The sequence below is a fragment of the Sparus aurata genome, chromosome 15, assembly GCF_900880675.1.
Source record: "Sparus aurata chromosome 15, fSpaAur1.1, whole genome shotgun sequence".
NCBI lineage: Eukaryota > Metazoa > Chordata > Actinopteri > Spariformes > Sparidae > Sparus > Sparus aurata.
This window is the reverse complement of record NC_044201.1, coordinates 6,597,591-6,610,222: the sequence shown is the minus strand read 5'-3', so window position 1 is coordinate 6,610,222 and position 12,632 is coordinate 6,597,591. Positions and strand designations below refer to the sequence as shown.

General features: G+C 43.9%; 1 protein-coding gene across 15 annotated transcripts in view; it reads left to right on the top strand.

The window, feature by feature from the left end:
- The first annotated feature begins 789 nt into the window (after positions 1 to 789).
- Positions 790 to 12,632, top strand: part of pax2a (paired box 2a) — a 30,779-nt gene continuing 18,936 nt past the window's right edge. The window contains exons 1-7 of one of the 15 annotated variants that reach the window (XM_030442675.1): positions 800 to 1,460; positions 2,823 to 3,000; positions 3,593 to 3,613; positions 4,080 to 4,277; positions 7,773 to 7,858; positions 7,986 to 8,105; positions 9,038 to 9,082. In XM_030442675.1, the coding sequence (XP_030298535.1) occupies positions 1,418 to 1,460; positions 2,823 to 3,000; positions 3,593 to 3,613; positions 4,080 to 4,277; positions 7,773 to 7,858; positions 7,986 to 8,105; positions 9,038 to 9,082 (691 nt within the window). In that variant the 5' untranslated portion in view covers positions 800 to 1,417. Of the gene's footprint in view, positions 1,461 to 2,822; positions 3,001 to 3,592; positions 3,614 to 4,079; positions 4,278 to 7,772; positions 7,859 to 7,985; positions 8,106 to 9,037; positions 9,083 to 12,632 lie in introns of those variants that run through there. The other 14 variants (XM_030442677.1, XM_030442683.1, XM_030442680.1 and 11 more) reach the window with 14 other exon arrangements.

Below are 12,632 nucleotides of genomic sequence, written 5' to 3'. Positions count from 1 at the left end.
CCTTGCACACCTCACTGTGACCGCGCAGCTAGAACAAACACGAAGCACTGCAGAGTTGAGATAACTGGACGATATCTCCAACATGTTTTTTTTTTCTGATTCATTTAAAAAATGCAATGGGAAGTTGTAAAAAAAAAAAAAAAAAAAAAAAAAAAAAACACACACACACAACACATTTACCAGACTGAAAAGAGAGTTCACTGCAAAATCTTACGCCATTTTTGTTTGCAAGAAAAATCACTGTGATATTGAGATTTGAACACTTTGAGTGAGACGCACACAGACTGGGTTATTGGGGAATAATACTTCCATTTCAGTGTTATTCAATTTACAATAAACTTTATAGAATTCATAGCTCGAATTTCTTTAAACATCTTGGTTCTGTTTCTTCAATATCACTTTTTTAAATGTTGTGCCAGCAGCAAAACATCTCCATGTGTGAGCATCCTTGAGTCAAAGTCTCACCATGTGTGTATGTGTGTGTGCGTGTGTGTTTTCCTTAAACACTCGAGAAGCGTCTCTTTAAACAACACACAGCAGCCTGACAGCGCTTTACCTCTCTTCTACCCCCTGCCTTTAATTTCCTTGATTCTTCACCCCAAAGTCTCATCATTTCCCATTTCGTCTCCCTCCCCTTCCTGGCTGTCGGATGCAGGGACCTCCTCATTTGAGCTGCAGGTTTTTACGTGGGCGAATCACAAAGTGTTGGAATCTATTGCCTTTGTCTGACAAGTCATCCATCTCTATGCGAGGGGATCTGTGGGATGGAGGTAGGAGGGAGGGAGGGGAGGGGAGGGAGGGAGGAGGAGGAGGAGGTGGGGGTGATCTGTGGGACTGCAGCTTTTAGAAACAGACACACAAGGAGAGGGGTTTCATTCTCAGCCCAAAGCTTCGCTCAGGCACAGCCCATTCTGGAGGAGAGGGGGACGCACTGCTCTGTACCTCGCCGTGTCCATGTTGTTGTCATCTCCGCCCCTATCTGATTAAAGCGCCACAGAGCCCCGCGGTCCTCGCAACGCCGTCAGAGGAGAAGGATTTTCCGGCCGCAGACTCCCAGAGCGGACCCGTGTGGACACTCAGCTGCTGCTTTGTTTTCCTCATGATGTCCTTTAAACACAAACAGTGACCCGGTTTGAGTCCACGTCGCTGCGGCTGGTGCGCTCTGCACACGCGTGGGTCATGCTCCGCACCTGACAGTCCCTGTGAGTTTAGACTTGAGCAGGAGGGAAAGAAAAACTTAGCATCGCCCCCCCAGAGAAGTTGTCGACTCGCTGCAGCCTGCGGACTCTTCCCACACGGACTGTTTGACAGCAGAACATAAACCCGTGTCTTTTTAATTTTTTTTACCCCTTAAAAGCTGCACCACAGAGGCGAAACGGCGACCTCAGTCGACTACCTTTCTTTCCTTTGCTATCCCATGGATATTCACTGCAAAGCAGACCCCTTCTCGGCGATGCACCGTGAGTATACTGGATAAGTTTGTGCCACAGACAGTGTGTGTTGTGACTTTATTTTACTGCACTAATTCAGTCGAAGGTGTTTGCAATAATTTACGGATACAAAGAGTAAGAAATTAAGAATTGTGGTCCTACTTTCTTATTGTAAATCCATTAAGGCTCCAGCATGTCACCAGACTATCTCTGAAATTTTCAAAATCCCCTTTTCTCTTTAAAACATCGGGAAAGTTAAGTCAAAAGGACTCACGAATTAAAAAAAAAATAGGTATAGTTAGATTAGTTTAAATAATAATAGTAGTAATAAAGAGGAGAGTAAGACGCAGACAGATGGCTGGTGAAATGTGTTCACTCTGGAACATTTCCTGTGTTATTTTTTTAAAAAAAGCACATGGTCACCTAGGAGTTTTGTTTTTATTTTTAATTTTCTCTGGAGTTTTTTTTTTTTCTGTGTAAACCTTTATTGACACAGAAGTTAATCAAAATGGCTAAACGTGGGCTGCTCTGAGAGACAAAACAGGAACAGCCCAATTTAAATACAAAGCTTTTTTATTGCCTGTGAAATGACTTCAGGGAGACAACAGCAGGCTGTGTGTAAATTGAAAGAAAGGTGTCACTTTATTTATTTATTTATTATTATTTTTTGTATCACCTGCTCTCACTTTAGATTCAGGTGTTTCAAAATAAGACGAGGCGACTGTTTCATTTTCCTCGTGTTTTTTTTTCCTCCATACGATATGGGTAAAGAAGACCCGGGCTGCGCGTAAATTATTTATTCCTCCTCATTCGCGCCATCCGCGTTTGTAATATGAGTTATCAAAGCTCATTTTAATTATTTACAATAATTGTGCGAGGAAAATTAAACAGGTTGAAACGTAATCTGCGCGACATGTGTTAGGCTGCGCTGGAGGAGACGCTCCTGGAAAATAGTGCCCAAACAGGCCAGAGAGAGAAAGAGAGAGAGAGGAGAGAGGAGGGTTTTTATATTTATTTTTGGAGCATTAAAACAGCTAATGATGGCATTTGTTTTTATATTTAATGCTGCTTTTTTTCTAGTCTCAAAAGCAACACGATCGCTTGAATTTTAGCCTCATTGCGCTTCAGTTTTATCCCGTTTTACCCAACGTGTGTTATTATTATGCCATTATTATATTTCTCAAAAATCAACCACACATTTAGGATATCTCAGGATGCGTTCAGGAGCCAAATCAAAAACGTGTGTGTGCTTCTGCGTGTGGTGTAACCTTTAAGGCTCGAATTAGAGGAGTGTCTCCAAGAAAAAAATTAAAAAATCCTTAAATTGAGTCGACGTGAAGAGAAGCCGTCCTCTGCAGGTATGTAATGTTATGCTCCCCTGTGCTGCTGTTGTATCCCACGCAGGGCACGGCGGTGTGAATCAGCTCGGCGGGGTGTTTGTGAACGGCAGACCCCTCCCGGACGTGGTGAGGCAGCGGATCGTGGAGCTGGCCCACCAGGGCGTCCGGCCCTGCGACATCTCCAGACAGCTACGGGTCAGTCACGGCTGTGTCAGCAAAATCCTCGGCAGGTAAAAGGAGGGGATCCACAACCGACAGAGCCCTGTGTGTGTCAAACATCAATCTTCTATAGCTCGTATACGCGCACCCAGCTCTATTTCAGCCCCAGTCATCGGTTATATAGGCAGGTCATTTTTTTTTTTTTTTTTTCTTTCTTTCTCTCTCTTTTTTTTTTTTTTTTTTTTTTTTTTTTGCTTGAACACAGCAGTTCTGCGTCCGAGAATTTTTCTATCCATCACCTGCAGCCTTGTGAGTGAGAAGCATCATAATCATGAAATAAATTCTAGGAGGAGAGTTTACAGCTAAACATCAAGGATAATAATATATATAAGTACAAGAGGAATACGAGGCTGTGGAGAAGAGTGTATAAAGTAGCATGAGGTCACTGATAATTACGCGCAGATTAAGAAAAATCCCACATGTACAGCCACCACAAACTCACCTGAATCCACGAGAAAAAAAACACCATAAATACATACTTACGTTCCTACATCCCCCCCGCTGCAAAGTCGACTTCAAACCTGATAAATTAGCTCTACATCATTTTACTTCAGAGCACAAATGCTGTGAGATAGCTAATATTTTGAAATATATTTTTTTCAGCTATCAGAAGGCATTTCAGAGGTATTTCATTTCACACACACTGAATGTTTTTGTCACCAACATTTACCAATAGGTCATGGTGGCATGTCGTGCATGCTACTGTAAGCTCATGGAAGCTGGAAAATGAGGTCCAAACTATGTGCTTTTTTTTTTTTACAGCTAAAACTGTCCTTTTGTTCTGTCCGTCTCACTGCTTATATTGTGTGATTTTAATTACACTGCTTTTTCGTTGAAAAATCCGCTCTGTTCACCTTCCAGCTGACACTCAATTAGGCCCATATAACTGCACACTTCCACACCAATTAATAGATCTAAGCCGCCATCATATTTGTAGGTATTGTTTTATTTCTTTTCGGTCGGCGGAGATTTTCTTTCCACACAGACGATTTTTATTATTATTTTTTTTTAAGCCACATCAATCAGACAGAATTGTTGAATTAAAAGAGGGATCCATTCAGGAGCTATACTCACTCTGTCCCCCATGCAGGTACTATGAAACCGGCAGTATTAAACCCGGAGTCATTGGTGGCTCCAAACCAAAGGTCGCAACTCCGAAAGTGGTGGATAAAATTGCAGAATACAAGCGCCAGAATCCAACGATGTTCGCTTGGGAGATAAGGGACCGACTACTGGCCGAGGGCGTCTGCGACAACGACACCGTCCCCAGCGTCTCGTCCATCAACAGGTAGGTTGAAATTAGAATTTTTAATTTGACTTTTATTATTTTTAAAAAGCATACCGAATTGTTCCAAAGCTCGTAAATTCGTGCTAAAACACAGCTTTATTTAGTTATCTAAATGTGTGCATACATGTAAGAGAAAATGAGGCAAAGAAAAAAATAATAAATCAGATAAGGGATGTGCGTAAAAAGGATCCATCGTGCGTAAAAGGAATAAATCCGCACCAGAAAGCTATTTTATCTTCACATTCAGGTCTGATTATAGTCAGTCAAAGCCGAGCCCATATATCCGGGGTGGTCTCACAAGTGCAATTCAATCCCCTGTGCGGCCCTCCGCAACACAGCCAGCACGGGGGCTGCAGCCCGGGGCCACGAAGAATCACATCTGTCTCGATAAAAACCGATCAATACCGCGTAACCAGATCCAGAGGCAGAGGGAAATACCCAACAAAGTCGTTCGATACGCGGACCACACTGCGACAGAGGCGGCTGCAGCCTCTTTATTGCCAAGCAATTGCTCTGTTTTTCCAACATCGAGGTGCATGTGGAGCGACAACGCATCACACGTTCAGGCGAGGGGCACGGTTCCTGTTTTAATCGCACGTTATTATTCTTATCAGCTTCACTGTGATATTTGTAATTATTTTTCCGGGCTAAGAACAGTAGAAATATATTAAAACTGTCTTCAACCGCCGTCTGAAATAGTGTTGATTTGTGGCTAAATGGACTATAGAAGAGTTTCTGTTTCCACTGGAGCAGACACCCTACACCTTCACCTTTCAACATGAAGCGGGACATCAGTGGACAAAGTGTCTTTAGACAGAGGACGCCGGTGGAAGAAAAAAAAAACGAAAAGAAAAAGTCCCAGTAGTGCATGTGTGCAAAGTGAAAAAAGCCCCATAGTGCCTGCGAGTGATGAACTTTGGTTAGGAGGCACTGTTCCAGAGAGCTGGTCATCGGCATTACATTTTAATGAGCTGAAGAGAGTCTCATAACACATCCAGCTAAATGTAGGAGATGGGAGATGAATTACTAAAGTAAAAGGAGAGAAATTTTAGAAAAATCAGACTGGTTTCAACAGGTCCTCTCTTTTTTTTCTTCTACTTCCTCTTTTTTTCTTTTTTACACCTGTTGTTCCTAAAACAATGTAAAATGTTTCCAAGTGAGAATGGAGGTTTTATGTGTTACGATGAGGAAACTCTTCTGATATTCTGTTTTGTTTTAGCTGTGTGGAACAAGTCGATTAGGTGATACTGTGTCCTTTTTAAACTGTAGGCTGGCCTGCACGTTAATAATTAACTTCAGGCCTTGTTGAAATGCACAAAAATGCTTTTCTTTGTTGTCTTAAAGCACGACCTCACTTATGACATTATAACAAAACATAGGCCTTATTCCAAAAATTCAATTTAGGCAGGAAAGAACAGTTAATTTCTGTTTTGTTTTTTTATTAACAGCAAAAAAAACGTTTACTAAATCTAACCTTAACTCCAGAAATATGTCTCAATAATTTCCTCATTACACGCTGCTTTAAGTGTTGTTTTTGTACATTGCTGTTGGCCTTAAAGGGAGGACTGGGAGAGATGTGTAGGAGGTAGAGAGTGAGGAAGGGGGAGAGAAAGAGACAGTGGACCCCTGGTGGTCTCTGTGGTTAAGGGGCTGACCTCTGCTCTGTTGACTAAAGAGGATGTCCTGGCTTTAAACACATTTTTCCTGCATGAATTATTAAAGATTACACAGGGACTGGGTTGCACTTTGTTTTGTTGCCGCAGAGAGGAGTTTCCACCGGCTGCACCGTGCCCAGTGGCCACAGGCAGGGTCCTAAGCGGCTTTCAATCATATTGATCCACATTTTAATCTTTCTTTGGAGATTTTTTTTTCCTTTTTTTTACAACACCCAAACACCAAAGTCGTTAATTCACCCATCCAAATTGCTTATTCAATATCAACAACATAGACTTGAAACAAAGTCCTTGAATTTATGAGGCTCCCTCGAGTCATGAGGTCAGATAACTGTTGTGGTGAGATGTTAGAAATTCAAATAAAATATTGATGTGTGTTTTCTGGAGGAGGCTGCACAGCCTTTGTTGCCCCGCCTGAAGGAGAGAGTATGGAGGACACATGAGATAGTGAGGGGAATGAAAAGAGTCTGATGTACATTTTTGCCCCTGAGCAAGTTTAACCCCGTCGCTGCCTGATGTAGAATTGATAGCTCATTGCTCGGCGCCGCATGCACGCGCGTGGACGCCGTTCCCCTCATCTGCAGTCTGTAAAAGTGTGTTTTTGTCACACCTCTCAGGCGAGAGGGCCTCCGTGTGGGATTTCTGTCAGTGCACAACGCTGCCTGTTATTCAATGATCTCACATTCGTCTGTCAATCAAAAGATTACCACGGTCATGGTTTAATGTAATACGATCATGTCCCATAAGAGCCAAAGCAGAGCTTGTGTAAATCCTACTGTACCTCTGAAAGAAGAACAAAAAATCCTCACATTTACAAATGTAATATTATCTCTCAGGCCTCTCGTTTTTATCGTCTTTTACCTTTTAATTAATTGTTCTGTGCAACGCAGATTAAAACACACTGGATGTGGCGGTGGTCTCAGGGTGGACCAGTGAGACACTATTGCTTTCCTGTCACGTGTAATTTATAGATCGCCATTTGCATTTGCCGTTCCTCGCTGCCATTCGTCGTCAACTTTTCTATCCGGGAGTCCCAATCAATAATAGGCTGTGATCCTCAGTGAGCCCGGAGGATTCCTGTGTGCAACACCGAGCAACAAAAAGGCCGAAAAACTACGCCAGACACCAGAGAGGAGACAGAGGAATAAAGAAATGAATCAGAGAGGAGATAGAGAAGGAAAGAAAGAGATGAGGGGGGTTTGAACGATGGACATCGTGCAAGTACAGTAAAAGAGAGAGCACATTGGACAGGGGAGTTGAAATGAGAAAGGGGGGATGAGGTTGGGGGGGAGAGAGGAGTGAAAGATCAGGTTTGAGAGGTGGAGAGAGAGAGGGAGAGCGGGGGGAGAAAAGACGGAGTGTGGAGGCAGGAGAGGGAGATTATTAGAGTTGGCCAGGTAGAGCCAGTGAAGCTGATCATTGAGGTGAATTGATGTGATTTCATGCTTTGTTTGCAAGATCATTCAGACCAAAGTGCAATGAAGACTTTCCCGCCACATCACATCTTACTGGTATGGGGACTTTATCATATTTCTAACCTCAGAATCCAGCTAGATTGAATCCACAATCTCAGGGGGCAGCCCCTATTCAGCCTCACACAGGAGCAGAGAGATTGCCCCTAAAGCCCCGAGATTGGCTATTTGTGACAGGGGGGCCCTGAATGTGAGGATACAAGCGGCCCAAACCGCGGAGCACTTGTACATGCACGGGCGTAAGTGGACCTGATGTGGCGTGTTTAAGTGTCCCGGGGCCGGTCTGCTGTGAAATCTCCATGCTCTGGAAGCAGTATTGATTGATCCGTGTCTGTTGTTCACTTTGCCAGGATTATCCGCACCAAAGTCCAGCAGCCATTCCACCCGTCCCCCGACGGATCCGTCACGCCGCTCTCCACGCCCGGCCACACCATAGGTGAGTTGCGAGCGAGGGCCACACGCAGAATTGGCAACACAGTCAAATGAGCCAATCAGGGCTGCCGAAACTATAGAAAGAAAACCCCCTCGACATGAACGCACACTAACTCAGCTCTCTCCACCAGTGCCCAGCACAGCCTCGCCCCCTGTGTCCAGCGCCTCCAACGATCCCGTAGGATCCTACTCCATCAACGGCATTCTGGGTATCCCCCGCTCCAACGGCGAGAAGAGGAAACGAGACGATGGTAAGGGACACACAAGATCCCTTTGTTTTTCCATCCTCTTAATTCTCTCCATCACTTGTCTCCCACTTCTTCCTGTGTGTGCGTGTGTGAAGAAGATGGCGTTTATGACAGTGCTGCAGCCGAGTGTGTGTCTGTGTGCCGTCTCCAGTGACTTGTTATGTTGTATATCAGGCAGGGTGAATGTTGAGAGAGTGTTGCGATTCAATCAGCTTTTTTGATGCCCTGCGTTTTACCATACGCCCACAGAGCTGCATCTCAATTTTATACCATGCTCAGATGTACTGTAGATATCCCATATAGCTGTCAAACAACTCTAATCCCTCTTGGCAAGGCATCAATGCCGCTGCTCCCTGCTCTCTTTGCTATAACGTAAGAAAGAAAAAGAAGTTGATGCTATCAGTCAGTAATTTGATATTCTAGATACATGAATAGATTTTTTGACTGGATCTGTGCTGATAAAAAACATTTAATAATAAAGTAGTTTATAAGTACTGTACTGGACTCTATGCTACCAGGGGACTGGCATGAAAAACAGACCGAGATATGCTCAAAGATTAAGTGGAAGCCTAGCCGGTCCAAGCCAGAATTTCTCATTCAAGGCAAGAGAGTGGACACACACTGCCTGAGGGCTAATAGATTATCGGTTTTGCAAACAATTGGCTTTTTTAATGCCTATGAATTAACATGTCCCTGGTGGAGGCCTGAACAGGTGTAGGAACAGACCGGTGGAGGCAGGGAGGGGGCTGCGCGCACGTGTGTGGGTGTGCGTGTGTGTGTGTGTGTGTGTGTTTCTGTGCGTGTGTGCACGTGTGTGTGTGATCTCTCTGGTACTGCTTTCGAGCTGGCTGATGGTATGATTATGGTTGAAAATGATCTCAAAGAGCACTCATCAAAACGGGCCACTTCCTTCTTTTATGTTTCTGTCTCTTTAGTTCTCTGGAGTGGCAACCACTTGGATGGAAGGAAAATAGGACATTGTAAGTTGAAGTTAGACAACCTTCTCTTTTTTGCTTTGGTCAATCAGATGACAACACTTTCCTCTCAATTGCTGTTTTGTTTTTGTTTGTCTTTCTTTTTTTCTTTTTTTTTTGCTCTTCCAGGGTTATGAGTTTATGAGGGTGAGGCGGGGGGGAGATTTTTCCAATAAATAATCTCCCGAGAAATTAAAATAAATGAAGCTAAAGTGACTGTGGAAAATCCTATTTTCCACGTAATGGCATGCAGTTCAATATACAGTAATGCACAGTGCAGCTTATTTGAAATTGTTATCAGGCAAAGACTGCTGTGGATTTTATTGTATACTAGAAATGTGTTTTCTTTTTAATAATTCTAAATTTGCTGTTTCGCCTTAATTTGTCCTGTTATGTCAAGCAGCCCTTGTTTTTGGTTATCCATGGTAATTTCCAACAGCCCACTTTTTTTAAATTAATTCGGCATTGTTCATATTTTCCAAAACAGAAGCTATGGGCATGGTCTCAGCTCAGGAGGACCATCTGCCCGGAGTCAACAGGACTCACTGCAGAGAGTTACCTGCTTAAAGACAGACAAGTCATAAAATACATAAATGAATGAGCAGATAAAAAGTATATTGTGCAGAATATTCTACACATAACTCTCTGGACTCTGTTGCATGTGTGTAAACCAATCCGATTTGAAGTTTGAAAGCGTCCCATGTTTGTGCCTTCACTGTGATCATTTGACATCATCTTTTTTTTTTAAAAAAAAGCACTGCACAGTGTTCGTACTGCAGCGTGTGATCCTGTGATCCCGGTAGTGGCTGAAGTCGGCGGTTGCCCTTTGAGGAAGAAAAAGGTCCCCATTACTGGAGGGCTGTAGAGATAATGTAGTGTGACACGCGTTATGTACACCGGGTCCCCGTCAGACGAGCTTCAGGGACATAGGTGCCATAAGAGCCATTAATCTGCCCTTGTCATGTGTTATTGCAAATTAAAAGTAGCATGTTACACTGGACGGCTTCGAGTGAAGACGGGAGGAGGAGAGAGAGAGAGGGAGGAGCAGGGGGGTGAGAGGGGAAAAAAAAGTGGGTTTATGAGGGAAGAAGAGTGAGAGGGCAAGGGTTGGTTTTAGGATTTGTGCATACGCGCCTATGCACGGGAATGTGTGCAATAAGTGTGTCTGTTTGCAACTCTCGGATGCTCCTCGCACAGTGAACATAGTGACATTTAAAAGAATTTGCAATTCTGCAGAGAAAAGCTATTAATTCACAAATTAACATCTCCCCCCCTCCCTCCCTCCTTCTATCTTGGATGTGCAAGCTATCGAAAAGACAAAAGAAATAGCCTTAAGGGGGGAAAAGAGAGAGTCTCAGCCCTATCTGTGGAGAGATTGGTTTGCATGTCTGCAAGCAGCGATACCAATTATGCCAGTGCTGGGAGAATGCGTCTCAATGCGCCCCCTCCTTTGCCCCCCCCTCCTCTTCCTCCTCCTCCTCCTCCCACCACCATCACCACCTCCACCACCACCACCACCACCACCACCACCACCCCACCCCGAATCTATCCATAGCCAGATTTATTTGTGTATCTCATTACAGGAAATGGAATGTTGTTCCTGCCAAATGCATTAATAGTGAAGTGGGGAAATTAGCCTGTTGTACAGCATGCTCTCACTCAGTCATTTAAACCTATGGTGGAAGCGGAAGCCAAGAGAAGGCAGAGGGGATTGGATGACAACTGCTGCGTGATTGTCAAATGTGTGTTACAGTGCAAGAAGTGCACGAAAAGTTTGTGGGCCTCCCAGTCGATCTTGAGCTTGTGTGAGATGTATCTGGGATGATTTGTGCTATCTTTTTTTTTTTTTTTTTTAAATTGAGTGTTTTCCTAGCTTTAGCACACAGTGACAGCTTCCCCTGACCCTGCTGTTGTTTGCTGTAAGGTTGATGTGACCTTAGTGTATTTTTTCTCTCATCGCTGGCTCACCACGTCCTGGATGGAGCCCAGTGCAGCTCTCCAAGGGAGGACAGGCAGTTGGGAGCTATACAGTGATAAATTAGACGGAGAAAGCAAAGGTCATAACTTGTGATTGTAGCGTGGGTGTGGGATGAGTGTAGAAGAGCTGATGAGTGTGTGAGCGGGGGAGAAAAAAAAATATGGCCCAGCAGGTTTGTTCATTCATGACATAAAAAGGAACGAGCGTTACGTAGCAGCAGCAGCAGCAGCAGCAGCAGCAGCCGGAGCCACATCAACCTTGTTCAATGGCAGAGGGAAAAATGAATACAGTCGCTGTTTTGATTTGATATTTGGACCTTTTGGAGATTGTCCGGTGTGTATCTTTTAACACACATGACCCATTTGTGGAGTTTGAATCAGTTAGTGTATGGATTTGAACCTGGGCCCACACTGGTTGGCTAGTCAAGCCAGTCCATGACAATGAGTCAATAGAGGATCACTTTAGAAAATAAATGCATCCAGAGCGAGACAGAAATAAATGGAATCATGAGCACTATGATGGCCCTGATGGGGTGTGTGTGTGAGAGAGAAAAGCCCAGGTTTGAGAGGGGCCACAGAGCGTAACACAGAGACAAGAAGCTGTTAGGGCCCCTAACAGTAGAGGAGGACACAAAAGGGTCGACATTGCATTTCTCCCCCTCCTCCTCCTCTGCTCTATCGCCGTCGTTCTTCCTCTCCAACATTTAATTTCTCCGCTTATCGTCGCTCCCCTCTTCCCGAGTCTTGCGGGTTAACCATTTGCATTCGGCGCCGCGGCCGCACCAGACCCCACATATAGTTGTAAACAATATACAATGAGATCCGTCACAAAAATATAAGGAGAGGGAATTCACTCAATGGAGAGGAATCATGTCAGAGAAAAGTCAATTACGGGCAGCGGTGCCGAGAATTAATGGAGCGATGCATTACTCAGCTTGAGGAGGGAGAAAAAGGCAAGAGAAAAGATGGGATGCGTTAATTGCATTTCCACAAATACTCGCCACACATGCAGGGTGGCTAAAGCGCTGAACGACAGGCTGGTCCAGAGGAGGGGAGAGATGAAAGCAGAGGAGGACAAAGAAAAGGAAGAGATGGGAATGGAGTCATTCTGAAGAGAGAGAGAGGGGCTGTACTGCAAAAATATCCTTCTTGTAAGGTCGTTTTTGTGTGTAATTGAGACGTAAATTACTTATTCTCTTAAAACAAATGGAAAGAATTATATTTCAAGTCGCGTTCAATGCAAACCAAAGTGCTTTAAGGAGATTTCTTTTACATAATGTTTCCGCTTTTCTTTTTTGCGGTGCAGCAATCCGCTTTATTCTCTCTTGTTTAAAGACTTTATATTAGTACTGAATAGTCTGGCTGCACTGGCGTATATTTATTTTATAAAACAGACATTTTTTGGGCACAATCCCACATCATTTTCACCCACAAACACACATCAAGAGCAGATCAGTATCTCGCTCAACAGCACCACCAAACCACCAACCTCATGATTAAAAGCCAACTCGCCCTATTCCCATATGCTCTTAATCAAATAATGTTTCCAAATAATAACGCATTTTTGGCCTATATCTGA